Source organism: Trachymyrmex septentrionalis, unplaced genomic scaffold (assembly GCF_001594115.1).
Source record: "Trachymyrmex septentrionalis isolate Tsep2-gDNA-1 unplaced genomic scaffold, Tsep1.0 scaffold112, whole genome shotgun sequence".
Lineage (NCBI taxonomy): Eukaryota > Metazoa > Arthropoda > Insecta > Hymenoptera > Formicidae > Trachymyrmex > Trachymyrmex septentrionalis.
Window position 1 is genome coordinate 1,331,072 of NW_017304248.1, and position 19,808 is coordinate 1,350,879.

Below are 19,808 nucleotides of genomic sequence, written 5' to 3' on the forward strand. Positions count from 1 at the left end.
TTACTTATAATTTTAAAATAAAATAAGTTTTTGAAACTTATTTTATATTTTTTATTTTAAATAATTCGTACGTTATTTTATCGAGCCATGAGATCAACGTTATACATAGGTTTAAAGAATTTCTGAAACACGGATAATTTGCAGTAATAGTAGTGTCTCAAATCAATTTATTAACTAAAAAATTAAATAATGATCAACAAGATATTTAGTACTTTTAGCCAAAACTGTATTTAGCACAAATTGTTTCACGATATTAAGTAAATTCGCATGTATCTTTAAATAAAGAACATTTATAGGATATTTTATCAACCTTTATTTAAGTATGAATCATTAAAAAGAATGATGAAAATTTGAGATATAATATAATGTTGGAATATCAAAAATACTTCACGCGAATAATTATTAATTCGTTTAAAAGAACCATGCAGGTAATACAGGATTGTGCCCGAGATGCCACAAAGCAAAACGCAAAATGTACAGCGATACCCGTTCGTCAAAATCATATAAAATATAAATAATTGAATAAACCGTTGAATATTTTTCATATTTCGCAATAATTGGGTGTAATCTAAACAGGCGAAAAGCGAGGGGAAGGCTCGCGCGGCGAAAAACAATGGGGAACGTGCCAATGGTCGCTACAGGTATCGCGCATTAATCTACGAAAATTAGATATTTACGAACGCGAATTGATGATTAATTGCGTACGGCTGCCCTCATAGTAATGTTGCTCAAAACTAAGGTGTGTATTAAGAGTTATATCTCAATCTTTATTACTCTCTTTGTGATCATTTACATTGAAATAAAGATTAATAATAAGTTATACGTTTTTTAAATAAAGATAAACGCAAACATTTTTAAAATTATAAAACAATTTTGTAATGGATACAAACAGAATTTATATTATACATTTACGGATATATAAAATAATAAATACGACCTAATTGTTGTTAGTATTTCATTCTGCGTTTATCAATATTTCATTAAACATTGGTTTAGAAAAATTTCTGTTATCGTATGTATTTTCGACATTTTCGTATAATCCCGCATTACTAAATTTTGTTAATTGTACTCCTATAATATAATTCTTATATATTTCGAACAGAATTTTTTATTATACATTATATTGTAAATAATTATTATTGTATTATTAAATGTACAAAGGATTACAATAAAAGATAATATTAAAAAAGCCATGCAATATAATTGCTAATTATTTTATTGTATTTTGCATAATGCAATATGATTAGCGAAATATAATAAAATAATTAGAAAAAGAGAGATATAAAAATAAAAAATAAATTTAAAATATACTTACCTGCAAAAACGGACTAAATTTATTAGTAACTCGTTCTTTTACGGGTGAGTATACTTACAAAGAAAAGAGGACCGCCGTTAAAAATTGGTGGGATGGTGGAGGGCCTCTACAGATTGATTTATTTTTATTCATTTAATTAAATTTTCTTTACAATTTTAAATTAAATGTAGTTTACTTACAATTAGAAGAGTTTCAACTTTATTTTTTTTTTAATATTTTTTTTATATTTAAAGGAAAAATATGTTTTAATATCTTAAAGTATGACACTCAAAACTACAAAAAAATCGTTCGAGTTGAATCATTCAAGTTTTGAATGTCATACTTTAATACTAATAATAAAGAATAATATTAAAAAAGTTATTACAATTTCATTAGCAAAATAATTAGACAATAAAATAATTAGACATAAAAATACAAAAATTAATTAAAGATATATTATACTTACCTGCAAAAATAGGATACTAAATTTATTAGTTTGTTTTATGGATGAGTATACTTATAAAGAAAAGAGGACCGTCGATAAAATTGACGGAGATGATGGAAGACCTCTATAGCTCGTTTTTGCTAAATTATACCTTAAATTGACAATATATGTTTAGAAAAGATTGACTTTATTAAAAGTCTCTATAATTGCTAGTAATTATAGATACTTTATTGATACATACTAGTAATTATGTTTGTTAAAAACAGGCTAAAAATTTGCATAAAGAAACATAACTTCGTAATTTTATAAGATATTATAAGACAAAATTTACTAAAAATTAAAAATTGTTTGAATTTTTAATTTCGTTTATTAAAATTAACGAAATTATATCCGTAAAAAGTGAACAATCTGCATTTAGTATATTTATTCGATCTTTATATATTTTGACTGTTTGTGTAATTTTATAAAATTAATGTGAATATGTGAGTAATTAAATTGTATTTCACATATGTGTGACTTTATATTTTATTAAATTTTTTAAAAAATGAATAAAATATATATATATAAATTGAATAAAATAAATATACCAAAAATAATAATTAATAAAGAAATAAAAAATGAAGCCCGCACAGCATATTATTATTTTATTAAGGGTTCTTGAAGATGTAAGATATTCTCTGATCGTCTTTAGAACGTCGCTTGAAGGTCTGCGCTGTACGGGAAGCATAGAAAAAGGGGTGATGGAGGAACCACTACTGATTGATCCATTTTTGCTTATTTGAAATTCTACTTCAAATTGAGAGTATTAAGATATCAATCATGGCCCATCACAGGCCGAAATTAGCACCAGCGCTTGTTTCAATGTTATTTTTTTGTAGTATATACATAAAATATATGTATATTATCTTTATATTCATAGTTGATGATCGGACTCGCGCTCAACATCAATTTTCAATTTAGATTATGAGTAATTATGATCTTACTCTTTTATATTCTCACTCTTTTATTCTTTTGTTTATCCAGTAGGTTTATCACATAGTTTATCAGAAGATGGAACAAAGAATTAAATATTCAAATAAATCGTAATTAAGTATTTGACATATTACACATACATCATAGCGTGAGACAGAAACAAATATGAGAATGGGAAATGTACAGACAGTACCATAGGCAATATTCAGAAGAAAAGATTTATTTGCTAATCATTTGTATTTCACAGTATCATGAATAAGATAAGTTACAAGAGGTTTCAAGAAGCTCAAAGGAGTTCAATGTTATAATCACGAAGTATTATGGTTCGGTCGTCATATTGTGTGAATCATCGAGACTACATAAATACTGCGATACTGAAATAAATTCATGTTCATTTCTCCATCCATCTCTTAATTAAAAAAAGAAAATGCTGATAAAATACTAAAATAAAACAGCTTCTGCTCTCTCTCTCTCTCTCTCTCTCTCGCTCGTTCGCTCGCTCATTCACTCTCTCTCTCTCTCTCTCTCTCTCTCTCTCTCTCTCATATTTATACATCTTTCTTTCTAGTTGAATTATAGACAATTCATAATTAAAATATCACAATTTCACTTCCGTTTATTCATCTAACATGAACACTTTGGCACTTCCCTTCTTTATTACTTTCCGACTTGAACACAACCTTACAAATGCAGCCGAATTATATTCTTTTTTTTTACATATATCTACACGATACAATAAAGCTTAAATCGCTTCTTTGACTCCTATCCATATTCCGATTAATGCGAAGTAAGTTTTTCCATATCAAAAATTTGATGAAAAACCGGTAATCACTTGTCCATCAATCTTTCCGATTTTCGATTAAAATCGATCCTTTTAATCAAAGCTTTAATAAAATTGTATACAAAATTGAATAAAGAAATATTTTTTCATCTTAACACTTATCCTATCAGATAATATTATAGCCAAAAAATATTAAGTAATAAACTTAATTCCTGCCGTTTTTTCTCCAAAATTTTTCCCATGGCATTGAGCGTTTAAGACAGCCATTGGAATAACATTTAACGTTTTTGACAACTCTAAAAGTGTTTGAGCTGAATTCTCATCGAGCAATTTTTGCTGTTGGATGTTTTTTATCTTTCACGTAAAAATCATTATTTCAATCCAAACTCTACATGTTCTTTCCGATGGAGTTTCATCACCATACACTTCGGATAATAAGCGATGCGTTTTCAGCTGCGGTTTTCTTGAAGTAATAAAGAAGCACATGTCGGAAAAACAGCTTATCATGGTTCATTTTCAATGGATTGGAAAATCTCTTTGGTGTCAAGAAATCTAACTTGTGAGGACTGAATCACTTTCAATGTCTAAACTACAAAATACATGTAACTTCATCCGTCTTCACGTCGAAACTCGCCTGTTGGAGTCGGTATCCTCTAGTAGCGAGCGGCAGGAATTAAGTTTACCACCTAATATCATAGCAAATATAAATAAGAAAACGGTTTGACAGAAATACAATATTGCTGCGTTTTATACTAGTATCTACAAATCTACAAATTAAAATTATAAATTATAAAATTATAATAGAATAAACGTTCGAATATTTATATCGCGCAATTAGAACTGATCGGTAACAATGGTATAATGTACTCCAATTATCCCCGGGAGTGTCGGGTCTCAACTCACATTCATAAAAATTCAATCACGGCGGATCCTTAAGGCTCCTGCAATTACTTGATTAGTTGCCGCGGCCATATTTGATCATGACATCATAAATGAGAAATAACACGTAAGTTTCTTGCATTCATGAATAAAGCAAATTTAAATAAAACAAAATAATGAGATCACTTTGAAACACTTGTAAAAATAGGCTTAGGCTATTCTTATTCCTCCCCCCTCCTCGTTCAGCAATCAGTAAATAGGCGTAATCAGTATAGGCACGTGAAGTGCATAATAGACCTATTTTCACTTCACGTGTCTTTTACGATTATTTACTAACTGTAAAGAAGGAGGTGAGGGATAAAGACTAAAGATAGCTGGGGATAAAAATAGTTTCGGCTCATTTTTATAATAGGATTGCTTTAAAGCAATCCTATTATTTTATTTTATTCGAATTTTCTTTATTTAAAAAAGGCAAAAAACTTTAACGTGTCACTTTTTGCTTATGATATCATGATCCAATATAGTCAATGGTGACTAATCAGGAGCCTTAGGACCTGAGCACAAGATGTCCATTACTAAGTCGAGGAACGCAAGTTGTAGTCATAAATCAACGTAATGGATGCATTCAGTACAATTACCGCTCACTAAACGTTCAGTGAACTTTTGCACATGTTTGGTCTACATTTTTTTTAGATCTAATGAAATTTATCAAATATTAAGCAAGGACTAATAATATTTGCGAGCGATGTGAGCGGCAAGTGAAACGCACCCTTAGTGAGCGATTGTAATATTAAATGCACCCAATGTTTTGACGTAATTATATACGTATGCTAATGGTATACATAAATTGTAATCTGTGTTCCAAAATTTACAGCCATATTAAATATAACATATAACATAAACTATAGATTTTTAGTAAATTTTGGGACACAGCCATAGTGATGCCAAAACATTGGCTGCATTCAGCAGATTCAACAATTGAATGAGCGTTCACTATATTTTTTTAAATCCAATCAGAATTTTAGATCTTAGAAGAATACATTAATAGCAACGAGCGCTCACTCAACTGTTGAATCTGCTGAACGCAGCCATTGTATGTTGATCTACAACTTACATTTCACGATTCAGTAACGGTCATCTTGGGCTTAGGCTTGAAACGCAATAGGTGTAGAAAACCTTAAAGCTTTAAGAAATTGATCTAATCTGTGATTGATTAATTCCTTAAGACTTAAAGCTTACTACACCTATTACGTTTCGAGATTTAGGAGCTACGCACAATGCGCACAATCAAGAAATAGGGAACAGTGAACAAAGAATAAGGACGGAAACATAAGAGTCTTATATAATGTGTAAGAAAATAAATCGAATGAAGTCTTTCATTTCCTTCTTTTCCGTAAAATAAAACTCTAATTAATTAATTTCTTATGCTTTATGCATTATGCGTTATGCAAAGATCTATGCTCCGGCCTCAAGAATTTCAATCTATCAGAAACTGTGTATTCCACAATACATGATTTCAAATAGATTAAAATAGATCTTATTCTGTTCCCTGTTCCTTTCATTTGCAGTCCCTTAATATTCAGTATAGACAACCATAGGCAACTTATATATCATCAAACATATGATCATAATTTATTATATAGTCCTTGGTTATATTATTACGCATATTTTTTTACAATTAATTGACTTCCAAGAATTAAACTTATATTATATTATGATTTATGATCCATCTATCATTATTGTAATTGACAAAAATATGTAAAGAAAATAATTATCTATAAAGTAGGTACATTTATTATAACTTACTTGATACTTACAAATGCATAAAATCCTGCACATAGAAGAAATATTAGAAATAGAAATAAATATTAAGATTTCAACCTATCAAAAACCATATAAGTGGTTTTTGATAAGTTAAAATCTTAATATTTATTCTTATTCCTAATATTTTCTCTATTGTACGCAGAGCCTAAAAACTATCTATAAACCTGTTAGCAATTCATAGAGGTAACATTAAAAAAAGGGCAAATATTTTTATTTCTATTATAGAAATTTCCTTTTACTTATTTGTATAGAGAACTTTAATTTAAACATTACATATAGGACATTACTATTATAAATAATTACAGGGGCGGCGAAGTAAAATTTTTCAGTGTATGGAGTTCCCGAAGATAGTTTGGGGGAGAGGAGAGGAGGCGAAGAAGATACAGATATTTCCTCACACATATCTTTTCTACATGACAAAAGTAGTCGCTCTAATTTTATTTTTTTTAATAAAATTATTAATGAACTCCTCCATATTTAATTTATCAACCATTTCTCAATAAATGTACAATGTCACAATATGATTTAAACGTTTTTGTCTCATTGTCGATCGAAGATAATTTTTTAAATGTCTTAAATAAGAAAATGATCTTTCATTCGAACAAGTTAATGTAGGAATCGTTAAAGGAACGTGAATAAATTTTACGCATTCTGGTACAAAATCTCTGATCTCGTGATTGTCATGTAAAAATTGCACTACATCCTTTGAGCAATGCAGTGGCATTTTTTGTATATTTGTAATTTCTAAATTACAATTTCTAATTTCTAAATTTCCCGACCAAATATCATACAGATATGAAATTCAGTGTATGGAATTTCATACATTGAGAATCATTCAGTGTATGGAGTACACTGTACCACAGTACCAACCATACCACAAATACACCAATACATATTGGAGTCGCCGCTCATGTAATTAAAACTAATAGCTTCGAATAGTGGTTTCACAAGATAAAATTAAAAAGTGCGTTAATTAGTATTGTTATAATGTGAATTATAGCACTAAGGAGAACCAAAAATTTGAAACGTTTGCTATTTTTAATTTGTTAATTAAATGTCCTTTTAATAGATCAACATTGCGCATCAATATTCGCGTAAGCTCTTTTTTTATTGATTTGACAAGATACTTAAAAAACATACATATATTTTTACAAAAATAAATAAATATTTTAATACTAATAAAATTGTGTTTTATTGAGAATGTCCAAATAAAATAGTACTTTAGATATGAAAAATAAAAATAGCTACCATTTTCGATTATTCAAGATGAATCTATTCGTGCGTCTAATATGACCAAGGACTGTAATAAAATTCTCGTACTTTTTTTTTTTAGATATTTCATGAAAGAAAGAGTTTCATGACTCGTTATATTTTTATAATTATTCTAATATCATATACATATACAGATATGAATTTATTCTACTTTTTACACAATAAAGATCTATCATTAAAATCTGTATAACCCTTTGCGCGTGCGCGTGACATGTATATTTTTTATTTGGCAGATAAAATAAATTCGGAAAGTTATTGTTATGATAGATGCGACGATGATTATGACAGTAATAATGGTCGTTCATATTTGATGTGAAGGATCGTGATATTTCACTACGAAATTTCTCACTGATCCATCTCAAGGGGATTCTAAAGTTATCAGTATTATCGACTACACGCACTAATTTTTGTATAATTACTTTTTCCTTCTTTTACAGATTTAAAAATTCTTTTCCAAGATTAAAATATACGCCTTAATATGTGTCTGCAAGGTGGATTATTTTAAGTTTATGTTAAGAACGAAAAAAATTGTTTAAATTGAAATCTTTACCATTGCTTAGTCCAATATGGCGTCAAAGCTGTTAATATCGTAACATTTGCTTGATGATAAAAGCTTTGCAATTTGTACTTATGGAATTGTGGTCCACAGACTAGTAGTTTACACGAACAAACAACGCGGAATTCTTAGACTTAGACATCTAATTAAAACACTATTGTTCTACGAAAATTTATGTGTGCGTGAGATATTGATGTAGTAATATATAAAGATATGTCGATGTGTCGTATTTTATCGGTAAAATAGCGATCTTGTCGGAATCGGGCTTCACTTTAGAATCCCCTTAATGTATCTCAGGCAAGGATTTGCTCTGCTTACTGCAGTAAATCCTCACGCGCTTCCGCTATCTAATGATAATGACGACAATAATAGTGATGATTATGATGATAATCATGTACGATGATAATCATTACGACGTACACTATAGAGGATGTCCCAAAAACTTATAGGCATTTAAATATTGTATGGAAAGAGTAAAGAAGCTAAAAATTTTAAATATTAGATAGATGGCTTAGATTTAAGCCATCATATCAAATGTTAATTCTACAATGAGTCGATAGTTTGTAATCGGTGAGTTGGAAGCGAGTCTAAAGTCTATCAGACTATCGACTCTGCAAGCTGATCCTCAGCAAACCAATCATACTGAGACACCGACTGTCTGGATCGGCCAACTCGCGTTTAGATTCGAGTCTATTTTTAGAGTTAGCATCGTCAGCGACTCAAAATCATAACCAATAGAAATACAAGATTTAATCACGTGATAGTTTGACGATTGTATAAGAAAAGATAGTTCGTAAATATCCATAGAAAAAACAGTTGGGAAAGATGGCATCAAAAAAGAAATTGGCGTCGCGATACGAAAATATTATTAATAAGTGAAGTTCGAGAAAGACTTCAGTTCTACGAATCTGTCAGCCGGATTATTTTAAAACGTGGAACTTTAGCCAGTATCACGATTTTCAGCCTAGGTATTATATTTCGACATAATTCGTCTGAGATTTGCGATACTCTCGCGTTTTATTAATTTTATTCTTCTATACAGTTCAGTCAATCGGTGGCAATCATCGGCATCGATGGCATCGACAAATGTGATCGATCAACTGGAATCGACAGTCAGAGTCGGGAGAATCGGTAGTCTGATACAGTCTCAAAGGATAGTCGGTGAATCGTGATTGATTGAAATCGATGAATCGGTGAAGTTGCCAGTAGCCAACTTCTAGAACTACAAACTGCCGACTCATTATAAAATCAGCAAAACAAATAAAAAAATTTTTTAAACAAAACTATCCTTACATTATGTTAAATATAACAAGTCTGGCTATTTTGATCTTGAACTAAAACATAGCGCAAAAACAATTAACCAACCAACTGATAATTCTAGGACACTCTGTATAGGTACAACTTTTTTAAATAGTTATATACATACTGTACGTGTTTGTGTATATTTCGTGTGTGCATGTATAATTTTGTTTGCGCACTTGAACATTTTCCTCTATTTTTTTTTTCGAAATACTTAATTTTCGTCCGAAGAACCGCTAGAACTTTCTGGCATGGTATTGAACCAATTTTCACGAGCTCCGGTAATCCTAGATATAAAGACACTTTAAAGATTCATCTACTAAAATTTTTTATTTGTGATAAACCATCAACAAATACATTACTTATAAAAAATAAGGAACGCTCCAAATTGCGCAATTTTCAGACCGCTGAAACTCGGTGAAAACTTATTGCAGACAAAAAATTTTTCAAAACAAAAAATAAAGTTAAAGAAATAAATTTCGAGTAAAAATTAAAATGCTCTTTTAATTTTTTTTTTGTCTGCGATGATTTTTAGCCAAGTTTCGATTGTATAAAATGCAAGTTCAAAGTTGCCTAGTTCGGTTTAAAAAAAGTCGTAAGAAAAAATTTAAAAAAGGAATTTGTAGAGAAAACTATGTACTTTTTTGTGTAAATGTCTTAATTTTTTTTTAAAGAAAAATCTTTTTATCAAGCTGCACAGTGTTGAGTATAATTTAAAAAAACAAAACGATAATCTTTAAGATACAAAACTGTGAAAATAGTTTTCAAAAAATGGCTAAACGCATGCTAAAATACAAATCCCAAACTTCAAAATGTTATTTCAATTATTTCTCTGCGATAATTTTTTACACAACAGTAAGTTAAATTTCAATGGTCTGAAAATTGTGCAATTTTGAGTATTTTGAAAATATTCTTTATTTTTCGTTGAATAGAGTATATTTTTATGCTTGACAAAAATATAAATGTAAAAAGAAGTTTTTTTATAGCTGTAATGATTCTAAAAATATTAGATTGATAGGATGTCTACCTTGTACGTTGGCGTGTACTCGTCGGCAGTGTAAGTGAAGTTCTATAATACTGTGGTGTAGCACTTGATGTTGCTTCGTCCGGTCTTCTGTGCAACGTCATGGTTTCGTGAAGTGATGTAACGAGTTCATCTTCGTTATCTAAGTAGTAACGAGAACCCGTCGCGCTCTTACAGTTCTCGCACTCGCTTCGATAATCGTCCGTGTCATCGTGCAGAGTGGGTAACGCTTGTATACTGCAGGTACACGTCACCGACTCGAAGCTGCCACTTACATTGATTTCGTTAGCTATGCTTAGCGAAGGCTGCGTTAGAGAAGGAAAGTATGACAATTAGTAACGTATATGTCTTTACACAATAAATTACATGATAAATTAGTAACGTAAATACAATTTATATGACGATAAATTGTATATTTTTATACCGTGTATTCCCGAGTCCTCTCGGATACATTTGCCGTATCTGCGGTATACGTTTCCGATTGCGCTAAACTGGACGCTACAGGAGCATCCGTGTAAAATGGGTCCGAGTTTTTGGTACTTTTGTAATTGCCCGGAGCCGTGACTGCGGCTGCTGACAGCTGTATAGGACGTGACAGGCTTTGAGGCGTCGCAATGCTGCTCGGCGACAAACGGAGATAGTCCCTCGCTGAGCAATCAGTCAAAACATCCTTTACTCTGCTAGCGACACACGTCAATGTTCGCGGAATCGTACGATGGGAGGATACATCGGAATTCGACAAAGTCGCCGATATTGTAAACGCACCGCCGCTATCGCCATCGCCGCCGCTCTGCCGCGGAAACATCGTTGTGTGCTGGCGATAATTCTTAGGTATAGTGGAATGCGATATCGGTAGTAGTGGCTGCGTACTAGTGCTTGTCACTGCGGAATGTTGACTATCGTTAAAACTCGTCATAGCAATGGACGAGACCGGTAGATTCTCGTACGTGTTTGTTCCTATTGTGAAACTCGCGGTGGAAGTGCTCGTATTCAGACCAATGGTGGACGATGCGCTGCTTTGACTTATTGGTCGATAACCACCAGCATATGCGCTGGGACTAGACAGCAGTCTATTTGACGAAGACATCAAGGGCGTGTGTATGTTGCTATCATTAGATGACGCCTGTGTGTTTGCGGTCAAATCATTTTGTGTGTCCGTGACAACCGCCACGCTCGCATGATTGTTAGAATTTGGCATGTAATTGTCCGAGAAGTTCATTGACAACAACGCGTGCGGATTAATTGATAATAATGCCTGTTCCGCTCTCGCAGCCGCGATCGCTTCCTCATAAGGCGGAGGTGCTTCACCACGCGGAAAGTAATTACTGCCAGGTGGTTTCCATAATGAGTAACCTGTTCCACAAGGTATGTCGTCCATGGGAACCCCGTGAGGTAATCCGCCTCTCTCCAAGTATCCCATATTACCTAAATTTCTTTGGTCCTCTCCAAGTTGTCTGTTTTCTCGACCTGCCACACAAACTAATACACAACATATATACGTTTTTACATTGTCATATTTGTGAAAAAAACTTTCATACTTATACCGTTTTTCAGTAGCAAAACTGATGCGCACTCAAGACACATTTTGATGTGTCTTACATAAAAATATACAAGTATATTTTTATTAAATATGCATCTTTACATCGATTTGTGTACAGCGGGTTTAAAGTGCACTGAGTACGCACTAATTCTGCCAATGAAACGCTATTAACTACACACTGCAGTGTATAAGTTTTAAGAAAAATTATATAAAGAACACATTAGATAAGTTTTACGAGTATTTAAAAGTATATAGAATCCTTTACAATTACGTTCTGCTTTTATTTTCAATCGCTGTTAAATACTCTTCTTTTATAATCATCTTCATTTAATCGTCATATATATTTAATAGCCACTATAGCAGCTTAAATTTCTGGAATATCAAATCTTTGATTTATTAACTACAACTCTAATATCAAAGAGATAGGACGGTATTGATTTTTATTTTACGACTTAAATAATGTCTTAAAATGCTAATATAACTCTCTGGTCGGTATTCGTAGTCGGTTCTTATTTTAAGACCATCTTGAGTAATGTTTTAACCCTCGTACGACGAATGCAGAATCACTTTCATGAGCGATAAGACAGCTCGGAATGCAGTTAATGAAAAACGATCACGATGTTATTATTTGCGACGGTAATAATATGAAATACAGTACAAGAATGATAATAAATTTATTTGTAAGAATCATACATATACTTATTTCATGTATCAAGTGTACAGAAAAAGTATGTACTAAAAAGAGATAAAGTATATGTCGTTCACACACAAAATGCGTTTTTATATATAATTCCTTCCCAAAACTAGTTTGCAATAGAAATTCTGTTATGAATCAAAATGACATTCGTCTCCCTCGTCCGTCGAAAACGATTCACCTTTCGAGGATTAAGACATTAATAAAGAAAAACGGCTTTCTGATTGATTCATGAAATCTTAAGACTATACTTAAGATGGTCTTAAATCTCAATGACCAAATCTCAATCGTTCCAAATTAGGAAGGACACAAATTTTAACTCTTCAGCCTACTTTACGCGTCCCAAATTTTGTCCCAAATTAAGGATACGAATATAAATTGTCCCTCTTAAATATAAAAATAATAAATGTGGAATAATAAATAAAAATAATAAGTGAAATCCAATTATACATATATAATTTTCAACTAATATGTGGAGGATTTTATGATTTTTTTTTATCTAAAAATCCAGATATTATTCATAAAATGCACTCAATAGAAAAGCCCAATTTCAATAAATAAATGTGATCTCGTAACTTGATGTAATTTTTTGTTGTACCGTCTGTACCGACTAAATACATATAATTTTTGTATAACTTTTTCCCTTTTTTATAGGTTCAAAAATTCTTTTCCAGGATTAAAGTACGCCTTACGTATCTGTGAGGTAAAGTGCCGAGAACTTTTAAAAAATTTCAAAATTGAGATCTTTATCATTTCTTAGTTCAACATGGCGCTCTACAGGCATCAATCGTGACAACATCTGCTTCATATAAAAGCTGTTCGATCTATACTTACAAAATAGTAGTATACGAACTAGTAGTTTGTAGAAAGAAACAACGTGGAATTCTTAGAACTGGACTTAGACGTCTAATTAAAACGTTATTGTTATGCAAAAATTTATGTATACATATGCTATTGATGTAGTAGTATGTAGTGATGTGTCAGTTGACACGTAACATCGCAAACACAATAGAATAGAACTTTAGGGAAAAACAGCAAGTGACAAAAATGATTTATTTTCTTCTCTTAGAGTTCTCAGAATTTTTTCAGAATTCTTTAATATTTATTTTCTCATGTTGATAAAAATAGTTGCCAATAAGAAAATGTAGTACTAAAAAGTTGATAAAAACTTGGAAACAATTCTTAGAGCTCTATGAGAAGAAATCAAACAAGTGTTTTTGCCATTTGCTGTTTTTCTGCAAAGTTGATATAGTACTTGAGTAAAAAATTATTGAAAACCAATATTCAGTGATTTTTAGTAATTAATATCTTGTTAACTATTGGGAAAATTACAAAATAGTAGAGGACTTTTCGATTCAGTTTAATTTGCTCTATCAGCACAAAATATTTGGCGGTTATTCTGTGACATCTTATACATATATACTACTAGACTGCTAACTCGTTTGAAAGAGTAACTCCCAATTTTGACGTAGCATTATACGCATGCGTCGAAAACTATTCCGCGTGACCGTGTGACGTACATGCGCACACATCACACACATACATATTTTGACAGGTATATTTTGACCTAATTTAACAGTATTAAAACTATTTATATTTTATTGTACTGAAGACCCAAAAAAGTTGAAACATTTGTATTATATAATTTATAAATAAATTAAATTTTGCACAATAACTATGTGAGTTGTTAATGGTTTTTTAATTCCTTTACAATTCTAGAAAGAATTGAATAGACATCTTTTCTACACGTCTACTAATATTCAATTATCTTTAACTTTTTTCTTAAACTTTCGAAAAAAAAACCACAATTTTTCATGAAATTAAGATTATATTTATGTACAGCATTAAGAGCACGTGTATGTACATCTGATGCAGAACATTGCGGGACACTGCCATATTACATTCCTTCGGATTAATTTGTGACACAGAACCATCGTAACATTTCACATAAGCTTGTCCTAAAGAGTTAGCAGTATAGTAGATAGTATATATAGAAGTCTGTGGTTACACCTCTCTCATATGCTCGCGTGGTGCACACACACTGATTAATCAATTGCTATAAGCATATGAGACCTACAGTTTTAATACCGCTTCCAAATGATGGATTTTTTAAGCGGTATTTCTGTGGGCAAGAATACTCTCGGGAGATTGCCGGCTTTTTCTAGAAGATACATGATATATATATCAATATTTTGTAAATATTTCCTATTAGAATCGTACCCGGAACGTCTGACATGATATATCAATGCGCACTGTCTGCCATGCCATATTTGGTCACCTTATCCTAAATATAAGGTCCAACTTTGAATTAATGAATACCGCCTATCGGGAAAACTACAAGTCAGATGAGTTGAGTAGGTAAAATATTATCTACTCTAAATTCAAACCACGATAATCTGTGATCAATCAAAGAGGGAAATAAAAGGCCTCATTAAAAATTGAAAATCTCCCAGAGGAGAGTATTAATCGTAAAGAATTCTTTTTTAAATATCAAATGTTCAAAATATTTATATATATTCTTTATTTATACGAGTTTTGTTTCAGAAATTATGAATCGTATTGTGTGTATTTGTATTCTAATTGTATAGTGATACAAGCATCATTATTTCTTACAGGAATTTCTAAAAATCTGTCGTCATAGATTTAAAATAGCCTATGTAATGATGGAAGCATCATATTACCTTGTATCTTACGTTGGCGTAGACGATGTATCAGAAAAAATAACAAACTTAGTGAAAATATTGCTGTTACAAAACTGGCAACCGATCGTAGACCTATGTCATAATTTGCGTTTCCATCTATCGCATTAGTCTCCGCTTCGTCAGCTTTGTCGTTAGATATTGACGACAATGTGTCGTCCAGGCAAATAAACTCGCAGCAAGTGTTACCTCGCCGGAAAGACTTGCAATTCTCCTATTATACAAAAAGTAAGTCTATTATATAAATCTTTAAACTACTTTTCTTTACCTTACTACCAGTTACAAGCAGTTTCGTTACTTTTTAAAAGTAGTATTATTCCTAACTTAAGTGCTATACTTTTAATCATCAGCGAATATTTACTGTTTTTCAGTAATACACTGATTTTTACTTTTAGTGGCATCAAAGTCACTCATTCATTTTTAATTTTGGAGAGTAGTTATTCGGTAAACTTTTAGATTAGCTATCCCCTTTCTGATCTCTTTAAAACCTTATTTTCTCCATATATTTTCCAGCCAAGGTAATATTATTTGCAATATTTACAGATTTTTTACATAGTACATTAAAATCTCCTTAAAAATTAAGCCAATTAAGTGTCAAAATATTAAAATGAATGCCAATTTAATTTGTGGCATTACTGTAGTAGTTCAGTTAAGTTCGAAAAACTAATTTGGCGCGCGAGAGACTACAAATGTGGTACATGAATTTGTATGGAATCATTTAAAACATTTAAGATCCAGCTTTGACCGGTATAAGCATTGTTTCCTACTTTTTTTTATATACTTTTCAAGATGGCGACCTGAATGTTTGATTAATAAAAAATTCTTTCAGATTCGTATTCAGCGATGAAAAATACGAACCAAGTTTCAGAGTTCAGAGAAGAAGTGGCTAATCTAAAGTTTACCCCAAAGTTTACTCAATTCTACAAGCTACATGCCAATTACTATCAGTCTTGAAACAGTCAGCCTGTTAACTTTTAAGTAGGTAGATAATTATTGTACTCTACGTAAAACATTGTTCTGGAAAAGGAAAATAAATATAATTATCCAGAATTCTTAAAATTAATTATTTTTACAATCCTCTATCTTATAATAATATAAATAAAATCTATTTGGGATGTTCTAAACATCCCAATTACCTACTTAAAGGTTAAACTGAAGCTGGAATAATAATTACTACATATTCTAATAGGTTTATTTAATTATTGGACTGTTGATATTATATACGTACCTCGAGAAATTTACAAATGAATGCTTTACACCATTTTGGATTGCCATTATCACAAACACAGAAGGTACATGGTTCAGGTCCAGGAATATAATGATAGCCGCTTTCATAAGAGTGTCCATGTTGATCTTTACAAGCAACTCCACCTTCCGCATGTACTACAAATATTAAACCACACTTGTTATCATCAAAAGAGAGAAAAAAGAAATAAAACGTAAGCAGCAAAAATTAGCAGTTTCCTAACAAGATTATTTACTTATTAATTATATTATACATATTTCTTACGCTACTCTCCTTTTTTTCTAAATCTCTGAATATTTTGCTAATTATACAAATGAAATTATAATTTACTACATAAATTGCTAGTTTTACTCTATTTTTTTTTTTTTTAATTGAAAGATTACTTTTACCTCGCGTCACATTCTATACAATTTAATCTGGATTCAATTGGACTTAATTAAATAAAATTAAATGTAAGCCCAGTATATATCCGAGAAAATATCACACATGCATTTGGCGAGTTACACACGCCAAGTTGTATGCGTGCGGACGTTATATAGAAGCTGCCCCATTTTTCCTGACAGCTCTTAAGCATTCGACTTTGAAGCGCGAGACACACGCGGGGCACAATATGCGGCAGCGGCAGCGGTGGTGGTGGTAGTGGTGGTGGTGGTAGCACCCTCGAGTAATCGATGGTGCTATAAAAATAAAAGACGCGACACGCGCGTTCCATGGCAAATGAACTTACCCTTGAGGCGAGTGAGGGTGAAGGTGAGGACCGCGTAACTGAATAGGTTACCGCTGCTGCTGCGTCTCATTCTGCATCTGTTATCTCATCTTAGCTCTGGCGTGTCTCCGTCCCGCAAGATCCTTCCTCCCAAATTCCCTCCTCAACGTTAGCGACGATGATCCCGTCGGTTTTCGATTGGCGTCACACGACGGAACGTCGTATCGTCGCGTGTGGACCAGATCGGCAATCTCGTCGCATCCTCCTCAACTGCAACTGCTCTCAACACTGACACTCGACTCAACACCGCAAGCACGACGAGGACGACTATGGGCATGGGCACAACCCGCACGACCACCACCGCGGGGAAATTGGCGCGCGCGCGCGCGCCGCAATCAGAACTGGCACTACTGGCAGTGGCTGGCCTCGCTGCCTAGCAACTACCAATACAACCACGCTCCCCGCGCCATTATTAACATTCTGATTGACATTATATACCGCGCCGAACTTCGACACAAATCACCCCTTTTCAGTTTTCAATTAGTATCACAGATGATCTTCAACAATCTTGAACGATCTTCCACCAGATTCCACAGAATCCACTCCCAAAATGACCGACTAATAAATAGACCGGCCGTCGTAACACACCACAGTCCGCACTCTGCGAATCCGCACTAGCTTGTTCACGCTACGAGCTGCGAGCGAATTGAGCGAATTGAGCGAAATCAGAAATGTTACAGCGACAGTGACGTCACTGTTAAGTGTTGGGAAATCGTGAAATGATTTGTATCTACTTTATAGACTCGCGGTTTTAAAGCAATTTACTTTATCTACTGATGATGGTTTCTTTCGATGGTACATATACTTGAGAAGAGTAGAGTCCTAGATTAGTAGATTTATCAGAGAAGCGTAAAGGTGCAACCACAATAGAAGGAATTAGAAATAAAGCTTTCAACCTCCATCAGAAACCGTGTATTCCAGTGTATCCAATATCTGATAGGTTGAAAGCTATATTCTTTATTCCTAATTCCTTATTATTTCTATTGCGGCTGCACCTGAACCAATTTATGTTTAATCCGGAATATAAGAATCAACCAACTACAGTCGAGTATTTCCCTGTTGTTCGACTGTAACAGAGGAATACTCGACTGTAGTTGGTTGGTTCTCATATTCTGATCCAGTTTAAATCCTCAGTGGAAACTAGGCCATTATCGCAGAAATACTAAAAAGTACTAGAAAAAGTATTTAAAAAATGGCGTTATTTGCAAAGACGTAGAAAGTCCTTAGAAAAACAGTCTGAATATCGATCCATATATTTTCGATTAGCTCATGTTAGCTTGCCCTCACTATGACAGCACGAATCACAATGTAAGGAAATAGCTCGCTTCTTGAAAAACTTGTAGACATGAAATAACACAAAAACATTCTTTATTGATGTATTTCATATTATGACTACGTTCCAAAACTTCCTCTCCGAGGTAAATTTTACTCGAAATATATAGTACACGTGACGCGTACTATAGCGTACAGACTAAAATCTTCCTCGGAGAGGAAGTTTTGGAACGTAGTCTATAATCATTAGGAAATGTTGTAATATCATAAAGAAATAATATAATTATAAAGAAATACAATTTGTTTAATAAAAATATAAAATTTCAAATGAAAACATAGTTTCAAATAACGACACAGCCAGGATCTAATGTGTTCCGCACACACCTTCGCAAAGAAAGGGCGCCAGTTTAGGAGAGTAAATAAAATAAAAACAAAATGTATAATCAAAACAAAAAAGCCAGGCAGCGTAGAATCTTTTTTAGGCCGATATTAGACTACACATTGAAGAATAAGGTTAAAGAGTGAAAGATTGAAGTTTGACCAATCAGAACAAAAGGAGCTAAAACTTCTTTTTCTCATTGGTAAAATTTCAATCTTTAACCTTTAATCTCAATCTTCAATGCATAGTCTGATTCCAGTCTTATACCACTACTCGTATCGCCCAGCTGATTGGTTGCTGTTTCCACTGCTTGACGTCTGTCGCTTGCATGTGAATGCACCTTTAGTCTGTTGAACGCAACCATTTTGTATGATGTCAAGTGTTGTCTATAGTTCGTTGTGTCCTAGAATAGTGAAGAGAATTAGGGAAAGCGAGACGCCTTTATCTTCATACTGAAGATCAAGAAATGGAGTAAAGTGTAGTCAACATAAAACTGAAATACTAATTGTAAGCGTTACGAGGTTATTCAACGACAAATAAGCTTTGTAAATAATGTTTATTGAATTACCCTGTATATTCTTTAGTACGACAGAACGAAAGCGCGAAACTTTGTTTTATTATTTCTCGTGAAATTCGGTGATAAAGTGATTGTGAATCTTCAGGAACGACTATGTATTCGGCATTTTTCTCATACAAATAATTCGTTTATTTCTTCTCTTTTCTACAGTTTTTGTACAGTACTTTTGTACAAAATGCATTCACGCTGCAATCAATACGTAACATTAGGTTTGTTCGCGTTGCTTAAAATCCTCAAAAATTTTTGTACTTAAAACGAGATGATTATAGATATATATATGTATATATAT

At 32.4% G+C, this 19,808-nt stretch overlaps 2 protein-coding genes across 6 annotated transcripts in view; one reads left to right on the top strand and one right to left on the bottom strand.

The window, feature by feature from the left end:
* Window positions 1–9,414: 9,414 nt before the first annotated feature.
* LOC108751583 (uncharacterized serine-rich protein C215.13-like) lies at window positions 9,415–17,343 on the bottom strand. Of its 2 annotated transcripts, none has more exons than XM_018491842.1 (6): window positions 17,253–17,343; window positions 16,508–16,662; window positions 15,262–15,493; window positions 10,771–11,813; window positions 10,350–10,651; window positions 9,415–9,609 (listed from the first exon to the last, which is right to left on the bottom strand). In XM_018491842.1, the coding sequence occupies exons 1-6, from the start codon at window positions 17,320–17,322 to the stop codon at window positions 9,537–9,539; spliced, it is 1,875 nt and encodes a 624-aa protein (XP_018347344.1). In that variant the 5' UTR covers window positions 17,323–17,343; the 3' UTR covers window positions 9,415–9,536. The 2 variants fall into 2 exon arrangements, with proteins under 2 accessions (XP_018347344.1, XP_018347337.1); XM_018491835.1 differs by having other exon boundaries at window positions 10,771–11,825.
* A 1,957-nt stretch (window positions 17,344–19,300) lies between these two features.
* LOC108751609 (brahma-associated protein of 60 kDa) overlaps window positions 19,301–19,808 on the top strand; it is a 3,970-nt gene continuing 3,462 nt past the window's right edge. For 2 of the 4 annotated variants that reach the window (XM_018491876.1, XM_018491902.1), the window contains exon 1: window positions 19,302–19,449. The gene's annotated coding sequence lies outside the window, so the exon portion shown is untranslated. Of the gene's footprint in view, window positions 19,488–19,527; window positions 19,729–19,808 lie in introns of those variants that run through there. The other 2 variants (XM_018491893.1, XM_018491885.1) reach the window with 2 other exon arrangements.